Here is a 22,221-nt window from a genome sequence, read left to right as displayed (position 1 = left end):
ATCGGATTCATCGGAATTAAATATGTAGAAAGTTAAGTTGATTTATCAATTCATTAAATTATTAATATATAATTAATTGGATTAGTTCACCGATCCATCCAATTGGTTATTTTTAAGTTATATTATTAACATTATTTAAATTTAACTTTATTTATATTTTAATTAGAAAAAAGATAATTTAAAATTGAAGAAAAAATGGTAATTAAATGAGTTAGTGAATTATTTAATTTACTAATATGTAATGAATTTGACTAATTCAAAAAAATTTAAACTCATTGAATTAAATTAATTCATCATAATAGATCAAAAGTTAGACTAAATAAAATATTTCAAATCATTAAATGTTGATACATCCTGGGCTAAGATGGTGACAAGAAGCACTTATCAACATGCTTCGATTGAATAATACCACTTGGCAGGGAGTAATTAATTGCTTTATGTTGCATTGCTTTCACAAAGATTCCACGTATTTCACATTTTATTTACAAATTTTAGTAATTTTGGATTATCCTTGGAACTTAGCTCAACTTGCGATTATGAGAAAATAAAATAATTTAATTCTGTCACCATCTGTTTTTTTACGTGAATTTAATTTTTTATTTTTCAAATGTTCCCTCCATTTCATATCGATTGACTTTTAAAGTTTTCACATAGATTAAAAGAATAATTACTGTCTAATTTTGATTGTTGTTTTCCCATTCAATTTTCAAATTAATAAAACTGAAAAAAAAAACACGTAGTAGAAAAAAAATCATTATTTAAAATTTAAATGTAAAAGTGACACTACAATTAAAACAAGTTTCTTTAATTTGACTCTTTTATTTTAAATGAGACTAACTAAAAAAAGTAATGGTTTTTTCAAGAAAAATAGTGATCGAGTTAGATTGTTTGGTTTCATGAAAATTTAATCTCTTAATTTTTTTAAATGATCAATTTAGTATTTAATAATCGCTTTAATGTTATAATAATCTATAAATAGAAATATTTATGTGGCATTTATGTAAAATTTTAAGAAATTAATGTTATTACAGTCTTGTAGTCTAATAAAAAAAATCATAGTTCAAAAAAATCAAAATTAATTTTAACACTTTTAACTAAACTTTGCATATTTTCATAATGAGCACACAAATAACAGACACACTAATTGATTATCGTTAATTTAATTAACGTAATTATTTTCTTATCCTTAATGTTAGGTTTGAAGTTGAATAATTTAAATACTTAAATTTAATTTAATTTATTAAATTAAAAAAACTTGATAAAATGTTTAACAAATCGAATTCAAATATTTCGGGTACAACTAAACTCTTTTAACCCTTAGCACGCATGATCCAATGAAATTTTCGAGGAAAGAAAACTAAAGATATATTTGAAGAAACTGTGTTTAACAAAATTGAGAAAAAAATAAAAAAACCATAAGTTAAAATTAGTTTATATATTAGTTGAAAATAAAAAGTATATAAACCTATATTAAATTTAAATAGTAAAATTCGAGTGTGAGTTTTTTCTATTTTGGATTTTTGTGTTGAAATTTGTTTGATATATGAATTTTTTTGGCAGCAAGACAATTGGGCATATAATCGCGATGTACGGCTTTACGTTGGGTGCTTTTTTTTTTCTGAACCTCCCTGATTTTCTTACAGTACTCTCATAAAAGTTGAACTTCCCAAATTACCCTTCATTAAAAATATAATAAAAATCTTTACATTTCCTTATTTTTACTATTTCTCTAAAATAAGCTTCCATAATTAATAAGAACAGAGTACTATTTCTCTAGTGTTAGCAGCACTACATTTTAAGATATTTCATCCTGTTTTATCTCAATTAGGACTTTTTCTTTTAGACTTAAAATAAAAGTAGAGTAAATATCTAAATAAAATAATTTTATTGAAGGATGCACTTGTTAAAAACTGTTAAATATTGATTTTGTAATTTGTAATCCTAAAACAAACAAGCACTAAACTTTTGGCTCTATTAAATTTCAATTAAGATGTATAAGAATATCATTTTCATCGTTTAATAGTGTATCAGAAACAAACTATGTAGTGATTATTATATATCTTTGCAACAGAATCTATCTAGAATTTGCAGTTATGCTATCAAACATCACAAATTTGCACGAATTTAAATGGTTGTTTAAGACTTAACAAAATTGATAGTATGTAAAAAAATCACGGAATGACCTGTAAATTTCTGGGTAACAAACATTCATTGTCTAGGTGAGAAGGTGTTTTCTGATATCTGAGACATTAACAGCAATACCACCAAAGCTGAAGATACAATGTCAAGTATGGAAGAAGGTTTTTCCCCTAGCCCTTCCACAACCTTTGGATTGCATCACTGTTGTTCAAACCATGTTGCAACCCTGGCACAGAAGGTCAGTCACCTGATGTTTTCTGTTGTCTCAGAGGAATTAACACTTGCGCAACCAAAACGAGAAAAACTGTTCTATATATACTATTATCATTAGACTGAAATGAGGGTAGGATGTTTTTCTTCTTCTCTTTGGATTGTGACTAGGTGATAGCAGAAGTGATTGGCACATATTTTGTGGTATTTGCTGGTTGTGGATCTGTGGCAGTGAATAAGATCTATGGCTCAGTCACATTTCCAGGCATTTGTGTGACATGGGGACTCATCGTAATGGTCATGTTTTACACTGTTGGTCATATCTCTGGAGCACACTTCAACCCTGCAGTCACCATCACTTTAGCCATTTTCCGCCGCTTCTCATATAAACAGGTGACTTTCTTCTGTTAACATCATTTTCAATTTTTGGAAACACAATAATTAGATACAGTTCTTTCTAGGGAGAACTAAGACTCCAGTTCAGGTATTCACATTAACTAGTTTCTGCACCATTTTTATAACGTGTTGCTTTGATGACTTTTGGTCATGCATGTAGGTGCCACTGTACATTTTTGCTCAGTTACTGGGGTCTATACTTGCAAGTGGCACACTAGCCCTAATGTTGGATGTAACTCCTAAATCTTTCTTTGGAACGATACCAGTTGGATCCAATGTCCAATCTTTAGCTGCTGAAATCACCATCACCTTTCTCTTGATGTTTGTTATATCTGCTGTTACTACAGACGACAGAGCGGTTTGCACTCTCCTTCATACTATATAATATATATATATATATACACACACACACACACACGTCTTTAACAAATATTTTACATGATAGAGGTGTTTATAAAAACCTGCATAGATTACGGGAATGAAACTAATTTCCTACTCATAAACAAGAGAAAAAGTAGTTAATAAATTGTATTCAAGTTTTGTTAGATTAAGAAGTGTTGGTGGTTTATTATGAAAATTGAAATTGGTTTTGCAATTTGATGCAGGCCTGTGTCAGGAGCTTCCATGAACCCTGCAAGAAGTATTGGTCCTTCGCTTATTATACATGTTTACAAAGGGTTGTGGATATACATCGTTGGTCCAATTATTGGAGCCATAGCTGGAGCACTTGCTTATAACTTTCTTAGATCCACCACACACAATTCTCCTTCAGAAGAAATCAAAGGGCCTTCTTCAGGTTGAACAGATTCATGGGATACAATGGAAATTTGATTCTTCAGGTTGACGTTTGAATTTATTTCTTATTTATGACTTTGAATTAGGACAAGGTTATGCATAATTTCAATGCGTACATATTTTCATAATTTTTTTATTTATTTATAAAAATTGAAATTTTGATTAGTTGATTAGCATACCCAACATGATGAATCTTTCCTGAACTATAAACCACATAAAAAATCAATTACCAACACACAAGAACTAAGCTCACCAACAAGTTTATTTAAAAATACAAAAGCAATGGAGATGAAAATATAATGCACCTAAAATAACATAAATAGAGTAAATAGACAAAGTTCAACCAAATAACACGGTGACGGATAGTGCTCCCAGACCAGCCAAAACCAGCAACCCCACAACTCTGTTTTGAACAGCAGAGTAATAGTATGCATATGCATCACCCGGTGGAGCGATTACATATATGAATCTTGGCGGCGGCGGTGGGGTCGGTGGAGGTCGTGATGGTGGTGGTCGCAGTCGCGGAGGTGGCGGTGGTGGCGGCGGTGGTGATTCATCACAAATTTGTGGGGAGGAAATCTCTGGTAATGATAGTGGCGGCGGCGAAGGAGGTGGAGGAGGAGGTGACAGAAGTTCCTCGTCGCAGGGACTTCCACAAGGGCATGATCCACACTTGATTTCAGTGTATGGTTGAGGAGAAACTTGTGGTTGCTCTAACTTGGTAGAATATGTGATGGCATGAACCGAAGATGAAATTGTGACACATAAAAGAAGCAGCACTGCTGCAAGTTTTTGAGGACTCAAACTCTTTGTTGAAGGCACCATTTTGTGAGCAGTACATGAAATTTGATTCCTTCTAAGGCAAGGTATATAAATAAGAGCTTGTATGTGAAGTAGGATGCATGAGTTTAACTTTATGGGGTTTGGTTGGCTATAATTGTGTGATCATGGATGATCTTAAAAGAAAGTGAAAGAAATTGTGTAAGTGTAGTTTCATGTAAGTATATTCTTACCTTTTGCATGAAGTATATGGTGATAATGAGACATGAATTACCATTGCTATTGCAATTCACGTCAGGAAGTAAACATATACTTAGGTTATTGCATCAGTAAAATATAGCAGAGAATGGGTAGTTCGCTTTGAATAAAGTGTAAAGCTGGCATTATTCGTTCCCATACGTGACTAATTAATTATTGGCATCTTCATTTTTTGTAGCTTGCACTTAGCACATTAGTATCTCATTATTCTAGTTTTACTTTTCTCATATTTAGTAGTTATAAACTCAAATCAACCATGTATCTGCATTAAAAGATGACAGTTAATGACTAATACTTAAGAGACTGATTTATCTGTCATACTGTTATTTCGTACACAAACATAATCACATTTTGGTAATGGTAAACGAGTTTCTATTTAATTGTGTAAGATCCAAGTTTTACTTTTTTTAATTAGAAGGGAAAGGCATTGTAGGAAAAGATAGTTTTGGGATGAGAAATTAAGAAAGGAATCAGATGTACTGGAAGGAGGCAGAACAATTGCCTTTTCTATAGCCTCCCAAGTTATTTGTGACCTGTTCAAGGTATGAACAGGAAAGAAGTTTTTTTTTTTTTAAAAATGATTCTTTTATATAATTTTTAATATAAAGATAGCCTTACTCAATTCTTTTATCGAATATAGACAAGAAAGGTGCCTTCGAAATATGAAAATAAAAAAGAAGTTTGTGTTTAAATTAAGGTTCTAAATAGTGATATTTAAAAAAAAATGATTAAATTAATGTATAGGTATTTGTTTTTTAAGATAAAAATATTAATTAACAAAGTATCAAAATTAATTTCAACCTATCTTAAAATTTTAATTCTTACTATTGTGTTTACTTTGTATACTTGAGAATTTGACTAATATGTATTTATTTAAAGGATAATAATACTTTGATAATATTTTTTTGATATTTTAACATTATTTACGTGTCATATTTTAATATTATCTACGTGTCATTATGTGATTGATCTATGTTAATGTTTATGATTATTATTTTTTATTGTAAAGTAATTTTAGTTAATCATATAATGATACATAAACGATGTTAAAAAAATATTGTTAAAATATCATTATCCATACTTGAATTGATGACCTTAAATCACACTACCGTGAAACATGTAAAATATGTAAAAGTTTGTCATATTTAATTTTGTTTTTTTAGTAAGAAAATGATTATTTTTCCATTGTAATATTTATTTGACTTTGTTGTTTTCATCATTTTGACTTTTGATTAATGTAGATGTTATCGTTGCTTTGTATTGTTATGTTACCTAAAAGAATTGTCATAGATTAAATGAAAATATAATTATTAATGCTATTTTCACCATTTTTTAAAATAATTTTAAGTAAAATAAATAATTTAATTACTTATTTTATACTATTATTGAAAAATAATGAATAATTTAAATTTTGAAACTGTTAAAAAAATTAAATAATTTGTGGTAATTTTAAATAGGTTTAATACATCATTAAGTTGTTAAAAAATAGGTTTAATACATTTGTTCTACTGTTAAACCTAAAAAGTAATAAAAACAATAACTGTAAAAACAACATCATATTTTGGTCAACAACATCATAATGACATAGATTCAAGAGATCTCTGGACAAAAAAAAATGACATACATCCAAACGGGGGAAGAGATAAGAATTTGAGAGAAGAGGCTACTGGAGAGGAGGAGAAGGAGAGGAAGTCATTGGAAAGAAGATTCAAGAAGAGAAGGATTTGGGAACAGAGGTAAGATATGCTTGCATGAAATCATTTTTTGTATGTGCCATGAACCTGTATGAGATCAACTTTGCTTAAATTGAGACTATATTCATTTTAATTGTTATTATAGTATATTTCTATTTAGATGATGATGTTATTATAGTATATTACAACTCTTCATCACTCATCAATTCACACTACCTTTGTATGACCCCGTTTTTGTTACTCTACCACCATTGTACCCTTCTATTCCATTCATCATAACATCTAATCATAATTCCTCCCCACAAGACAACCAAGACAGATCAAACAATCAAAACATCTTCTGACTCAACCCATAACCTTAGACCACAAACCTTCCTAAATCGCCGTCTTCCACCGGAAACCGCCGCGAGCCACATGAATGTCATTCCACGAGAACGGCGCACCTGTAAATAGTGAATCTCCATCGCCTTTTTCAAGCCGCCGTCAGCCACCTTGATGTGCCTCTCCGCCGTCATCATCGCCACCGCTACTCTCTCGCCCTTTAATCGGACGCCGCCGCCGCTCTAGAGCTGCCATTTTCCTCGCGCCTCCCTCATCTTCTTCAACATCCGCCTATCACTTCCTCATCGCGAGCCACACCGCACCACTGCAGCTGCCGTGGAGGAAAGAGCTTCCCCGCGCCGTGGCTGCCAAATCTGGGAAGAAGGGAGGTCGCTCCCTTTGTTTCTCTCAAGGAAGAAACCCCTAAAAGAGGGGTTGGGCCTTTGGCTGTTTTTGAAACTCTGAAAAATTGCTCGTTCCACCACCATTGACCATTACCACTGACTAACCTGTTACTTCCACCGTATCTAATTTGTCCTTCTATAAAAACGAATCTCAATAATCATTTTACCTTCAACTAATTTGTCCTTCTATAAAAAGAATCTCTTTTACCTTCGACGAATGTTAACGATATTGATGTCTATTTACATATTTTTTATTGTAATTTATTGTTTCCATTTCACCTTCAACAAATATAAATATCTGTTTAATAGATTTTTTACAAAATATTTTATTTATTATTTAAATAATAATATATAAATTAAATCAATATTAATTATTTTATTAAATAAAATAAAATTAATTTATAAATAATTAAATAATAATTTTAAAAAAATTAAATAATATTTATATATTAATTTAAAATATAAAAAATTAAAAAACTAAAAACTAATTCAACGGATGTCACCACGTCCGAGTGTGACACATAAATTTATAACAAAAGTTTTAATTATTATTTAAATAATAATAAATAAATTAAAATTAATAATTATTATTTTATTAATTTAAAATACAAAAAATTAAAAAATTAAAAACTAAAAAAAGAAAATTTAACGGATGTCGCACGTTAACCATTTTAATATATTTATAAAAAATATTTTAATTATTATTTAAATAATAATACATAAATTAAATTAATAATAATTATTTTATTAAATAAAATAAAATTAATTTATAAATAATTAAGTAATAATTTTAAAAAAATTAAATAATATTTATATATTAATTTAAAATACAATAAATTAAAAAACTAAAAATTAAAAAAAAATAAACTTAACAGATGTGGCACATCTGTTGAAGAATTTTTTCTTCAACGGATGTTGACATCCGTTAAAGAAAAGAGGTGGGGGTGTAAGATATTTTAAAATATAAAGGATAGTTTTGAAATTTAAAAAAAATGTGGTGGTGCACGGAGCAAAGTGGGGTGGTGTAGGGAATAACCCTCAAAAAGAGTTTGGGTGTTGTCCCATTTGTTTTTCTACAAATCAATAAAATAAATAATAGTGGAGAATGAAGTTTGGACTTCGACCAATTTTTGTTTTTTTTTAAACAATAAAAGGGTTTGAGTTATTAACTCATTCTTCCTTCAAGGAAAGAAGAGAAAACGTAAAAGAGAGAGAATTGCCTCTTTCTCATTTGAGTGATGCTCCCTCCACCACCCCATCTTCTCCCTCCACCTCCCTAATTTTTTTTAAATTCCAAATTTATCTTTTTTACTTTTATCAATTTACTTTTTATTTTTTAAAACCCTAATATCAATTCTCTCTCACTTTCACTTTCCCTTTCACTCTTGACAACAAGCCCCCACACCCCACTATCACTTTATCTCTTTTTTCTTAATTTTCACTTTCGTTAACACAACATTTTTCGTTTTCGTTTCTTCTTTCTTTCTTTCTATCATCAGAGCCAGAGACATTGAAACAATGCTCGTGTAGTTGCAGTCATTTATTATAAGGAGCTTTCAGGTAGTGCAACAATTAGTATAATCAAAACCTATTATAATAATAGTATTAACGTAAGTGATTACAAGAAACTAGGTAGTAGCAGCATTGTTGTGTTTCCCATTTTAAGAGATCACATGGAGGTCCATATGGGAGAGGAATTTAGACTTTAGCAAACACAACCAGTGAAAACTCAACTAAGAGGATATTTATTTTATAGTTTAATTAAGTGCATATTGTTGATTATTGAGATTATTTGAAAAAGAAATAATAAGTTATGTCGGGAGAAGAAAGAAAGAAGAAGAAAATGTTGTGTTAACGGAAGTGGAAGAGAGAAGGTGACAGTGGGGGGGGGGGGGGGGGGGGGGGGGGGGGGGGGGGGGGGGGGCTTGCTGCTGAGCGTAAAAGAGAAAGTGAAAGTGAGAGGGGATTGAGATTAGAGTTTTAAACAATAAAAAGTAAAATTGGTAAAAGTAAAAAGTAAAAAAAGATAAATTTGGAATTTAAAAAAATTGGGGAGGTGTAGGGAGAAGATGGGGTGGTGGAGGGAGCATCACTCTTCTCATAGGAAATGAAGAAGTATAAAAAAAAGAGGGTGAAATTATAAAACTACAAAAAAATAGTTTTCCTTTTTAGTATTGTTTTTTTTTCCTTGAATAAAAGAATAAAAATCATAAAATTAAAATAATTTTAATCTTTATTGTTGTGTTTATTTTGTAAATATTGTTTTTCTTAAATTAAAGAATTGTAAAATCAAAAAATAGGTTTTAGGTTTTTATTGTTGTCTTCTTTTTTAAATGTTATTTTTCTTAAATCAATAGTATATTTTTTTTTTGCATAGAAAAATACCATGTTTTGATCTAGCTACTTCAATACCCAAAAAATATTTGAGGTTTCTAAGTTGTTTCATCTCAAATTCAGATGCAAGGTATTGTTGTAAACTAGAAATCTTATCTTGGTCATTTCCTGTAACAATCATGTCATCTACATATATAATCAAAGCTGTAATTTTTCCTTTTCCTCTCTTAAAAAATAAGGTGTGATCAAAGTTACTTGCTCTATAGCCAAAAGCCTTCATAGACTTGGTAAACCTTCCAAACCATGCTCTTGGGGATTGTTTTAATCCATATAGAGCCTTCTTTAATTTGCAAACCTTCATTCCAATTGAATCAGTCATGCCTGGTGGAGAATTCATATAAATTTCTTCTGAAATTTCTCCGTGTAGGAAAACATTTTTCACATCAAATTGTAGAAGAGGCCAATCTTAGTTTGCAGCTAGCGACAAAAGTATTGAGCTTGGCTACATGTGCGAACGTCTCTTGGTAATCTACACCATAAGACTGAGTGTAACCTTTAGCCACAAGTCGTGCTTTATACCTCTCGATAGTTCCATCAACTTTATGCTTAATTGTAAAGACCCATTTGCAGCCCACAGTTTTCTTCCCTCTTGGTAAGGACACAAGATCCCAAGTGTTGTTTTTTTCTAAAGCTGACATCTCCTCAACCATTGCTTCGGTCCATCTAAGATCTGCCAAAGCTTCTTGTACATTACTAGGAATAGAAATTGAAGATAATTGAGATACAAATGATGCATATGACTGAGATAACCTGTGAGATGACACATATTTACTAATGGGATATTTAACTTTGGCTTGGAGGTCTGGTTCATATTTAACTAGAGGTTGACCACGGTTAGAACGAGGTGGAAGAATATATTGAACAGTAGTACACTCAGTGTTTGGTGTGCTGGTGGTCTCACGCAGACAAGAATCAATTCCATGATCAATTTAATCTAAATTAGTATTATCAGAGATAGGATCAGAAGGTACCTCTGAAGAGTCAAGTTGAACCTGTGGAGAAGATTGAGCCAATTGGTTATGATCAGAAGACACTGTATTATCCAGAAAAGAAGGGTCCATATTTAGGATTGGCTCACTTCCTGCATAATGATCCTCACACAATAATTTATCTTCACAATCAAACATACCAACATCATGATTATGCACTTCACTTTCATTGTCTCCCTGAAGTGGAGAATCAACATAAAAAAAATCCATGCTCATTAAATGTCACATCCATAGAAATATAAAATTTCCTTGATGGTGGATGGTAAGCACGATAACCTTTTTGAGTTGATCCATACCCAACAAAAACACATTTGATCGCTCGTTCTTCAAGCTTTGTACGTTCATGTGGGTGTAAGTGAACATATATAACACATGCAAAAATATGAGGTGGTAAATAAACTATGGGAGGAAGGATACAATGATCAGACAACACATCAAAAGGCCTTCGAAAGTTAAGCACACTAGAAGGGGTTCGATTAATTAAATAAACGGCAGAGCTCACAGCCTCACCCCATAAATGAGATGGGACATTACCATCTATCAAAAGTGATCTTGTCACCTCTAATATATGTCTATTTTTCCTCTTAGCCACTCCATTTCTTCGTTTCAAGGACAAAGTATGCATTCTAGCAAAGACGGAATTAAAAAAATGATTCTTGAAGAAGACCATAAGAGTCGTCTTAGCATACATCTAGGTATGACTAAGATGTATAAGGATTTGAAGGAATCATTTTGGTGGAGAGGAATGAAGAAAGATATGGCGAAATTTGTATCATCATGTTTGGTTTGTCAAAAGGCCAAGATTGAGCATCAGAAACCAGGAGGGATGTTACAACAATTATATATTCCTCGATGGAAATGGGATAGCATCTCGATGGATTTCTTGACTCATCTACCAAGATCAACAAAGGGCCATGACTTCATATGGGTGATTGTAGATAGACTGACGAAGTGTGCCCACTTCTTGTCAATCAATCAAAGGACGTCCTTGGATAAGCTGACAGAACTTTATATCAGAGAAGTAGTCAGATTGCATGGTGTACCATCCAATATCATTTTTGATTGTGATCCAAGATTTATGTCAAGATTTTGGAAGAAATTACAAGAGGCTTTGGGTACGAAGCTCAGGATGAGTTCAGCATGTCATCCTCAAACGGATGGACAATCCGAAAAGACTATTCAATCTCTCAAAGCCTTGTTGAGGATGTGCGTTTTGGATCATATGGGAAGTTGGAGCGAAGTTGGTAGAATTCACTTACAACAACAGTTTTCATTCCAGCATAGGGATGACACCATATGAAGCCTTGTATGGGAGAAGATGTAGGACACCTCTATGTTAGTACCAAGATGGAGAAGCAGTTGCATTAGGTCCCAAGATGTTACAACAAACGACAGACAAAGTTAAGTTGATACAAGAGAGAATGCACGTAACTCAAAGCAGACAAAAGTTTTATGCAGATAAGAGAAGAAGACCTCTTGAGTTCGAAGTAGGAGACCATGTGTTCCTTTGTATGTCTTAGATGATAGGCATAGGAAAAGATATCAGATCGAAGAAGTTGTCTCCAAAGTTTCTTGGACCATTTGAAATCATCAAGAGAATTGGGCTAGTAGCATATGAAATCGCGTTGCCTCCACAGTTAGCGAATTTACACAACGTGTTTCATGTATCACAACTAAGAAAGTACGTGTCAAGACCAGATCGTGTGCTTGATATGGATGACATTCAAGTCAAAGGAGATTTATCTTTAGACGTCAAACTTGTGCGAATTTTGGATCATCAAACTAAATAACTCAGAGGAAAGAGCGTCCACACGGTGAAAGTGTTGTGGAATGAGAACACATAAGAGATGACTTGGGAATTAGAAGAAGATATGAGGAAGACCTACCCTTATCTATTCTTCTGATAACCACAATTTTCGAGGACAAAAATTTGTATGGATGGGAAGAATGTAAGACCTAAAATAAATACGATAAGATGTTTCCATTTTTATGTTGCTTCGCAAGTAATGTAAAATTCTATGTGAATACCGTTAATGAAAAACATATGTGCTTGTTGTATAACTATACATATTTGAATTTATGTGTTAATATTATTAATAAAAAAAACTATGTTGTTACTTTGAATCTGTAAATAAGAAGTTGGTTAAAAAATTAGTTGAGTAACACTTTGGCTAGGAAAGACTTGGTACTTAAGTTGTCTGTTGTGACACACCTCTCTTTTCTGGAAGTCTACTCAATGAGTTCTTAACCAAATTCTTATCAAACAGATTATGTACTATTAAATTATTTTGTAATATATTCAATTGTATGATTTTTGTGTGAATGTATTTTATTATTTGGATATGAAATTATGCATATGAACATGGTATGAATATTTGGAGAAAATTTTGTAGTGGTTCAATGCATAGAAAGGAACTTGATATAATAGTATATTTTTCCACATAAACAAAAATAGTAAGAAAAATTAAAATTTGATGATAGAGAATTATAGACTTTTTAGAATGAGGGGTTCAAAATTTTGAGAACATATTTTAGAAGATTTTGTAAAAAAAAATGAATAGTAGAAGGGATAAGTGTTCCACGTTGCATTGAGTCATGGGGGATCAGATTTTATCAATTTGTGCATTAAAATATTACTTTTGAATAGTAAAAAACATGGCTATTAATAGCCAAGGGTGGGAAGGGAAATTTTGTTCCAAGAAGGAGAAATAAGGAAAGAGAAATTTTAGAAAAGAGAGAAGAAAGAGTTAGGAAGAAAGTTTTGGTTGTAAAGAGAGTAGAGATTCTGGAAGATTTTCGGGAAAACAATTTCTGAGTAGGAGAAAAATTCTGGAAAAGAAGTAATGGGAGCTAAGCTTAAGTCTTTTATTTTTGTATGATCTGAAATCTTGAATATGTTTAGAATTTTGATTCTCTTTATGGATTTAGAATGATATTCTGCTTATGTTACATCTTTCTGAAAGGATAAGAAGATGTCTAACCGGCTATGCCAGATTCAACTTCTTGGTTCCCTAGAACGTTTATTGTTTTTCTTTTTCTTTTTCATCTTTCTAGAAGGATAAGAAGATGTCTAACTGTGCCAAATTCAACTTCTTGGTTTCCCATAACGTTTATATTTTTTTTTTCTTCTTCTTTTTCTCTTGCGTCTTTCTGGAAGGATAAGAAGATGTCTAACCGACTTTCCCAAATTCAACTTATTGGTTCCCTAGAACGTTTATATTAAGCTTTTTTTTTATGGTAGAATAGAGGAATCTTAAAAACCGGAGTTGGTACATCCCTGATCATAGAGCAACCCTAGTCTAATCCAGTAAGTTATGACTAGTCATATGTACTGGCGTTTATGGTGAGTTTGATTTGTCAAACATCTCATTCTTCTCCGGTGACCATTTATAGTGGTATATTATTAGTGTATACGTTGATGTTGAGGGTCCTGTTGGGATTCGATAGAATAGTGTTTGATGATTCTCTAGTTTTATCATGTATAATTAGGAAGATTTATGTTTTATCTCGGTAGTTAAAAGGATATATTCCTTTTGCCTGTGTAAGGCGATAGGTGGATTCGAGTCCTGTCATTTTCCTTTTTCGAGGGAATATAGATATCTTGTCGTAGGTTTCTGACGCGTGCTGAGTATGGTGCTTAGTGAACGGATGTTACTCACCAATGTTTTTACTCATAAGACCTTGAAGAACATGAGATATATGTCTGAAGCTGCGTGTGGAGGACGACTCTTATCTGTGGTCCATATGAGGGACTAGTTTTGATATATGTTTATCAAATGTATGAGTAGGATAGAACCGAGATAGGTCCAATAGCTGCGTGTGAAGGATCAGTGTCCAGTAGCTGCGTATGAAGGACAAAAATCGATAGATCTAATATTTATGTGTGAGGGATGGAAAACGAAGGGAGACTCATGTTCATTTATTTTGATTATCTAGTATTACCTGATACATTATCAGAGAATAAAATGAAATTCAATTCATTTAAGAATTTAATTTTCATAATAGACTAACTAATTACACTTATAGTCTCATGTTGTTTTCGTTAAAGGTAATACAACCTGGTTGGGAGTTAATGTTACTAATGAATGATTGAATTGTGTAAGTAAATTTATTGTAGCTTATTTCTTCTCTGTATTTGGTTAGCTCACCCTACTTGTATGACTATGATGATCGTATAACTCATGTCGTTATACTGGAGTAGATGATGTTTCAGGTGATGCTGGAGAAGTTTAGAGTGAGGATGCATTAGGAAAAACTCTATGGGATTTTTTCAAATATGTAATTTTAAGTTGTGAAATGTTTTGGTTTGTAATTCTAAATAGCCTTTTAAGATTCGATCTGTATTTTAATTATTACTCTTGACAACTATGATGTTTTATTGCGAAATAAAAATAAATATTGTGTCTTTAAATGTAAGTGAATATTTAAAAATAAATAAAATTGTAACCCTCTAAACAGAGAGCGTTACATGTTTGTTTTACCTAGTTGTTCTTATAAGCATCTATGTAACGTTTGATCTTGATAGTTTTATACTATTAAAATAGGATGTTACATACTTTACTTCAATCTTTTAACAAATAGTTACTATGATAAATCCTTATTTACTAGGTAATTTAAAAATTGTTTTTATTTTTAATTTTTGTTTTATTTGTAAAACTTTTTATTTTGCTTAAATAATTTTAATGATTTCTTATTTAGTTAATTTGTTTGATATTTAGAGAATTTTTTCGTATATTCAAAGTATTTTCTATTTTATTTTGTCCAATTATACATTTTTTTCATATAATTTCATTTTTATAGTGTATCAAATTACTTTTAGAACTCACATACAATTATTTTTATTTCTCTTAAATATTTATATTTACTTTTTATTATGTAGAATATTATTTTAATTTTTTTATATAATTATTGTTATTTTCTAAATTCTTACATGTAGTTTTACCACAATAATTATATAAATTCAAATTATTATTAATATCACATTTTTTTGTGTGATTTTATTTAAATAGTGTATTAAAATATTTATTAGTGTATAAAAAGATATATTAGAGAAAGAAAATTAAGAAACATATGAAATATATTTATACTTGAATATTTGTTTTCATTTTATAATTTAAAACAAACATCTTTTAATTTTATCAATATTTTTTTATTAACATTTTCAAAATTAATGGATATTTTGATTATTATAAAATTTTATTTTTTAAGTAATTATATAATATTTTATATAATTATTTTATTCTTATTTAATTTTTGTTTAGTGAGAAAATGGATATGAGAACAAGTATTTATGCTATCCGATATAAATAAGATAAAACAAAAAATAAATATGAATTTTTCCTTGATGAAGTAATAAAATACATTTTCACTCTACTTTCATCCTTAATTTTGTAATCATTTTGCTTATTCTCAATCTATAACTCAGTAATTATGTATGCTATTTAAGCTTTTAATACTTGTACAGTTCATGAGAAGTAATCCAATTTTCGTACGCGTATTAAACAAAAGGAATACAAATAGAGCTGTTAAAATCTGCGAGTTAATCCGGTCCACCACGGATTTGAACCGGGTTGGGTTAGGAAAAATTATATTCTTTTTATGTGGGTTGAATCTGTGGTGGTCCGGGTTGGCCCACCAACCCTACCTAATTTTATTTTATTAAAATTTAATTTTAATTTTATAAAAAAATATTTATTATTTTGTTTTTGTTTGAAAAAATTATTTAAGTTCCTTATTTTCAAAATTAATTAAACACCCATGTTGGAAATGAAATTTGGGAATGAAATTTGTTTAGATTTGTATTATAGAAAATTTATAATTTTTTTTATTTAAAAAAATTGTAATTAAGTGAGCCAGTGAGCCAACCCGTTTATCCACCAACCCGTGGTGGGTCGAACCGAGTTCGAATTTTTCTGACTCGCTAAATGAGCCAGATTGGATTGGCTCACTAAGTGACCAATCCGTGATTGACGAGATCGGGTCGAGCCGAGTGGTCCATCTTGACATCTATTTACAAATAAAGAGTTAATAGAAAAATCTATAAAAGAAAACTATTTAATATAAGCAATGATTGGTTGGAAAATCTTACAGAAAATTGATTCAGTAAGTGTTAGTGGATCGCATGGCCCACTGGATGTATTGTGCTTTCGTAGACCCAAGAATAAAAGCCACACACCAACTAGGTTGAAGGACTTAAAAATAACCTTTTAAAATTCTTACAATTTTTTTAAAATGTTTTCCAAAAGATATTAAAAGTTTCACCAACAATTCTCATATATTTAAATATATATTTAGTTTATAATTAATTTTTTAAATATATATTTTATATTATTTGTTACCTAATTAGTTTTCTAACATCATTGTATTTATTTATTTTAAGTCAGTGATATATGAGGAAAATATTTTTTTAAACTCATTATTTTTTCTAAAATTCAGGATATGTTTTAAAATAAAATAAAATAATTTAATAGAAAATCAATATAATATCACCTACTCAATGGTTCTTAATTACTTAATGAAACTATATACATTAGAAGAAAAATATTAAGATATTTTTGTTCAATAAAATGATGGTTTAAATAAATCAATCCATTATTCATGCAAAAAAGTATTATCTTCCTTATTATTCATGAGTTATAGAAGTTGTTGGGATGGAACCATATAAGAGAAAACAATATTTTTTATAAGGACCACCATATATTGATGGCCATAACTTTTTTTAATGGCTTAAAACTAACCTTTTAAAGTAAATATTCCATTTAAAACCTTGAACATTTCATTAATTCGATTGGATGAAAAGTAGTTATGTATGTATAAAAATTTAATTTTTATCAAATGACTATTAAACATATATAAAACTTGTGATAAACATAAATTTATTAAAAGTAAAATATCACATATATAACAAAAGGTAAGTAAACTTCAGCCTTTCCAGAACAAATTTATATATATATAGAGAGAGAGACCAGACAAAAATTAAACAACATATGGATCAACTCCAAAATCTTTCACCAACACAATAAAAAAAATGTATTTTATTATTTTGCTTAGCTTTATTTAATTAAAGCCATTGATGGAGCAGATAAAGCAATGGTTCTCATCCACTAGTACTCATTGAGTGTGACAAATAAATGGCGAAATTGATTAACTATAAATTATCGTAACAGCCATTATTTATGTTTTTCTTCTCAAACTGAAATAATTACAAGTTGTTAAAATGGATTGAAATGAGTTAGTCAATAGTCATGGATTCGGATCAAATTAAAATTTTCATATAGATCAATTTTAAATTCGATTTATTAAAGATTTGACTCATTTAACGGATTAACTTACTTAATTTTTCTTTTTATATTTGTTTTTAAATTATATTTAGAGTTTAAGATTATTTTAATTTTTTTTAATTTTAAATTATATATGAGATTTAACATCGTTTTATATTAAAATTTATTTATATTTGAAAAAATGTTTTTTTTATTTACAAAAGAAAACTAAAATTAAGTGAGTGAGTAAGTGAACTTCTTTAATCTACTGATTCGTGATAAATCAAACTAAATTCAAATTTTTTTAATAGTGAATAAGTGAATCAAATTGTCTTTATTCATAATATGTTGGATGAAATTGAGTCAAATAACATATTTTAACAGAAATAATTAAAAAAATTACTAGTTAAAAATCTCGAGTTTTATTTGAGTGAAATAACTTTAAAAAATAGTATTTTATTTTAGTAAATGGAAATAGTTAAACTTGACATCGGAAATAAATATATAACTGATTAATATTATGATAATATGATTTTTATTTTTTTGTAAAAGCATAATTAACTAATATTTAAAATAATGAAAAAAACGTAAAAATGTACCTTTACTCTCCTAAAAATGAGACAAAAAATAGAATACCTATTAAATATAAAAATAGGAATAGAAATAAATATATAATTTAAAAAGCAGAATAAGATAATGAAGTTGAGAATCCTGGTAATGAAAAATTGTCCAATTAACGTTTGCATTCATCAAACACTGACAAGAAAAACTTAGTTGGCACCAACACCATCTCCTTGTCTTGAAGTCCATAAAGGGAAAATGAGCAGCTCTGTACCTAAATTCACCAACACGAACCTTTGCCATTAATCAACCATGGTGGTTACATACCAATACAAAATTGCTGCAAAAATTCTCCTAACCAACAATCATTACAAAAAATTAACTTCTTCTACCATCTACTTTCACTATTTTAAAATTTCATCTTTCTTCTCAATTAAACTAACATTAAGTAATTATAAGAGTTTTTTCAATTTTATGTCCGTCGAATAATATTAATACAGATATTGAAGTTTTGCACAATTTTATTTTTAAAAAATATAATAGAAAAGTATTTAAATTCTTTTAAATTTTAACTCTTAAATGATGAGACTTGAGACTATTAAAAACATAAATTAAAAAGATTGTGAAATAAGTAAATAATTTTTAAATGCTGATTAAAAAAATGAAAATGATATAAATTGGAGTTAATATTACAGAGTTTGAGAAATGGAAAGGTAATAGTGACAAAAGGGAAGACCGAAGTCTAGCAGTCTAAGTCAAGTAAACCCTTTCCACAAGAAATGTCCATTTTCCATATCCACTTCTACTTCCACTCTTCGCCTACCTCATTAAGCAACTTTCATCTTTTCTCTTTAACAATAATAATCATATATTATCTTCTTCTTTTTTATTACGAAATAAAACTATATTTCAACCACTAACTTTATTTTTCTTTTTTAAAATTGAGTTGGGTAAGAGTATATAACAATATTGGAATTAGATAATTTTTTTTTTATGCTTATACATTATCGTCATTCTCAATGTCATTATCTTTATCTTCCTCCATCTCATTTTCATTATTAAAACCTTTGAGAAGACGGTGTGGGATGCTAAGACTCCATGAACGATAAGGAATTGTATGTTGAGGTGGTGTCATGATAAAAGTAACAAAGAAATATTTGATGGAATTGGTTAAGATAGAAAAATATTGTGAGATATGAGGAGAGTCTTATTGGTTCGCCAAATTTTTGTCTATATGTATAAAAAATTTATAGATTTTTTTTAATTTTAGTATATTTTAAATATATTTGACATCTCAAAATATTTGTACCCTTATAAAAAAAATTGACATTTCCAAAATGTTTTCTAAAGATGTATCATCGGAGGTAAGGAACTTGTAGTTATGAACATTAGACAAACATGTTATGACTATGATCCACGTATCAATACATCAAAGATTATTTAAGAAACTTGTAGTTGTGAAAATATTTAAATTTATAAAATATTTAAAGCTTTTGAGCCTAATTATATTATCATACATTACGAATAAATTTGCTTACATTATCAAAGTTTAGGTAAGACGTTCATGAAGATATAAAATACCGTTAAAAAAATACACTCAAGTATATGATTGACTAAATATGCGTGAGCATATCAAAATCAATGTATAATTGAATACATGAATTTTACTGCGAAGAAAACATGTTATTTATGTATTTATGTTATTGTTATAGTACTTTTTTTATAGAGTATTTGAGTCGTTTTTTGTTAGATAGTCTTGTAGACTTGTATTACGGTATACTAAATAGTATTGTTATACTCACGAAAACAAAAAGAGCTATGTAAAATTTACAATGTATTTAAAAAAAAATATTTTGAATTAATTTTCTTATGCGGCTTAAATTTTGTTGTTGTTGGAATTTATAATAATTTGTTCTTTATATTTGAATTTATAATTCATTCTAGTTTTTATATTATTTTCTTAATTGAGTTTTTAATTTAAAAAAAAAAAACTCAATTGAGTTTTTATCTTTTTAAAAAAATTTAATGCTATCTCTTTTATTAAATTGAGAGTAACATTTGAAAATGTCATGTACTAAATTATGAGTACGTTAGATATAAAAAATTGGATTATTTTTTACTTAAAAAATGTTACGTCTTAACACCGAAACTAAATTCAAACAGATGTATTTTGAAACGATATTAAAAAATAAAAACTGATTAAAAAACAAATATAAACACAATATTTTCATAACTTTTAATTAAATTTATTTGTTTTAAAGTAACGGTAGAATGACATTTTTTCTATAGTATAAGAATAAAATAGTAATAAAAAATAATTTTTATATTTTTTAAAAAATAATAAAGGATAATATTAAATGAAGGTAAAAATTTCGTGTTGTCGTTGTATATGTATCTGAGAGAGTGGAGGACTTGAAGGTAAAACCTTAAGGTGTGAAAATCTGTAGAACGTGAGACATACTCTTAAGGCAAAGAAGCAGAACAGTGGTACAGACACCAACGTTTTGCGCTGTCTCTTTTTATTGCAGCACCATCCAACCCTTCTCTTCTAAGTAAGTTAGTTAATTTCTTACACATGGCAAGGTTTCTTCTCACCTCTTCCTCGCACATTCCTCTCTTCTCCTCCCTACCCTTCACCCTTTTCTTTCTTCTTCTTTCACTCATGTCTGTATTCTCTGTCGTAACTTTTCTCTGCGGTTCTGAGAAACTCAAGAAGCTCCGCATGGAAGCTCAGAAAGCAACAACAAAAAGGTCCAATTCCAAGGACCAAAACCTCGTTTCCAAGCTCAACAGCAACCTCGGAAACAGGGCACTCTCCATGGTGAAGATGCTGTCGTGGAGGAAGGTTCAGGCAGAGGGAGAACCTCAAGGAGATTGCAGTAGTGACCATGATGAAGAAGCCCTTTGGAGGAAGAACATCTTGATGGGAGAAAAGTGTCGTCCTTTGAACTTTTCTGGCAAGTTTGAGAATGATTTTCAAGGCAAGAATTAATGCTTCCTCTTTTTTGTTGTGCTCAGGAATTGTGTTTGTGTGGCTTCAATTAGAACTTCCTAAGTCACTCTTCAGGTTTTCCACAGTGTGTAGAGTTTGCTCTGCTGTAAGATGGAAAAAGAGTTAGCAATTTTTTTGTTTTTTGTAAGAACTGGTGTGGCTTCGCAGGTTAGAAACTTTTGTGATGGGATTAGAGTTTATAAACTTTTTCATATGATGGGATTAGTTTTTTCTTCTGGTCTTGTTATTGTTTTAATTTTGTTCAGTATTTTTAGGATTTACGCAAGATATGTTAGAGATATAGTTTTCTAACTTCGTTTGAACAGAAAAAAAACGGTAATATATTGCAGTTTCAATTAAGCAGAAAATGAATAGTTTGAAACAGTGAAAAATCACTTTTCAGTTTCTTCTCCGTGGTTGACTTTGGGAAACTTTTTGCGTGGAGTAATTGTTATTTGACCAATTGTGATTAAGGGTTTATTTTGTGTGTTTGTGTTGAACGTTAGAATATCTTGCGTCGTTTTAAACTTTAAACGTATAATTCTTTTACACTTATTTTATATTATTTCTTTTTATTTTTTATTTTTTTTAAAAAAGATAGATAAAATTCATCTTTTTATAATTATTTTATTCTTGAATGTTAAATGTGTGTTTACCGTTTCTCTCGTTTCTCTTGTGGTTGTGGAATTTTCTAGTTGGACGTTTTCCTTGGAATACTCTTTTATAATAGAACGATATATTACATTCATTTTACACCTTTTTTCTTAATAAAAAAAATAGAGGTAAAAAATAACAGGTGTAAAAATAGTTTTTTTCTTTATAATATTTAAAAGAAAATCAATGCTTTATGGTATTTGTTAATAAATTGGTCTATCAAGAATAGAAAAAAAAAACGAAGTAAAAAATGACCAACTCCGTTTTTCTTTCTCTTTTCCCTAGTGCTTTAACTTATTTATTGGATGTTAAGAGAGACTCTCAATGCAAAAAAAAATAATCAAGAATGCTATCATATGGTGTAGATTTGTTGCA

At 29.6% G+C, this 22,221-nt stretch overlaps 3 protein-coding genes and 1 long non-coding RNA gene across 4 annotated transcripts; 3 read left to right on the top strand and 1 right to left on the bottom strand.

Moving 5' to 3' along the window:
* The first annotated feature begins 2,281 nt into the window (after positions 1 to 2,281).
* Positions 2,282 to 3,568, top strand: LOC108336604 (probable aquaporin NIP-type). Its single transcript, XM_017573075.1, has 4 exons — positions 2,282 to 2,377; positions 2,521 to 2,742; positions 2,906 to 3,103; positions 3,351 to 3,568. The coding sequence occupies exons 1-4, from the start codon at positions 2,282 to 2,284 to the stop codon at positions 3,480 to 3,482; spliced, it is 648 nt and encodes a 215-aa protein (XP_017428564.1). The 3' UTR covers positions 3,483 to 3,568.
* A 311-nt stretch (positions 3,569 to 3,879) lies between these two features.
* Positions 3,880 to 4,365, bottom strand: LOC108336603 (leucine-rich repeat extensin-like protein 5). The gene has a single exon (XM_017573074.1). The coding sequence runs from the start codon at positions 4,363 to 4,365 to the stop codon at positions 3,880 to 3,882; it is 486 nt and encodes a 161-aa protein (XP_017428563.1).
* Positions 4,366 to 6,147: 1,782 nt separating this feature from the next.
* Positions 6,148 to 14,745, top strand: LOC128197695 (uncharacterized). The gene is made up of 2 exons (XR_008250330.1): positions 6,148 to 6,314; positions 14,582 to 14,745. It is a non-coding gene; the product is annotated as an uncharacterized LOC128197695 (long non-coding RNA).
* Positions 14,746 to 20,615: 5,870 nt separating this feature from the next.
* On the top strand, positions 20,616 to 21,427 carry LOC108337803 (uncharacterized). Its single transcript, XM_017574403.2, has one exon. It carries the CDS (start codon positions 20,776 to 20,778, stop codon positions 21,190 to 21,192), a length of 417 nt encoding a protein of 138 aa, XP_017429892.1. The 5' UTR covers positions 20,616 to 20,775; the 3' UTR covers positions 21,193 to 21,427.
* The last annotated feature ends 794 nt before the right edge of the window (positions 21,428 to 22,221 follow it).

Source organism: Vigna angularis, chromosome 7 (assembly GCF_016808095.1).
Source record: "Vigna angularis cultivar LongXiaoDou No.4 chromosome 7, ASM1680809v1, whole genome shotgun sequence".
Classification (NCBI taxonomy): domain Eukaryota; kingdom Viridiplantae; phylum Streptophyta; class Magnoliopsida; order Fabales; family Fabaceae; genus Vigna; species Vigna angularis.
The sequence above is the reverse complement of the archived record's forward strand: the minus strand, read 5'-3'. Positions and strand labels throughout refer to the sequence as shown.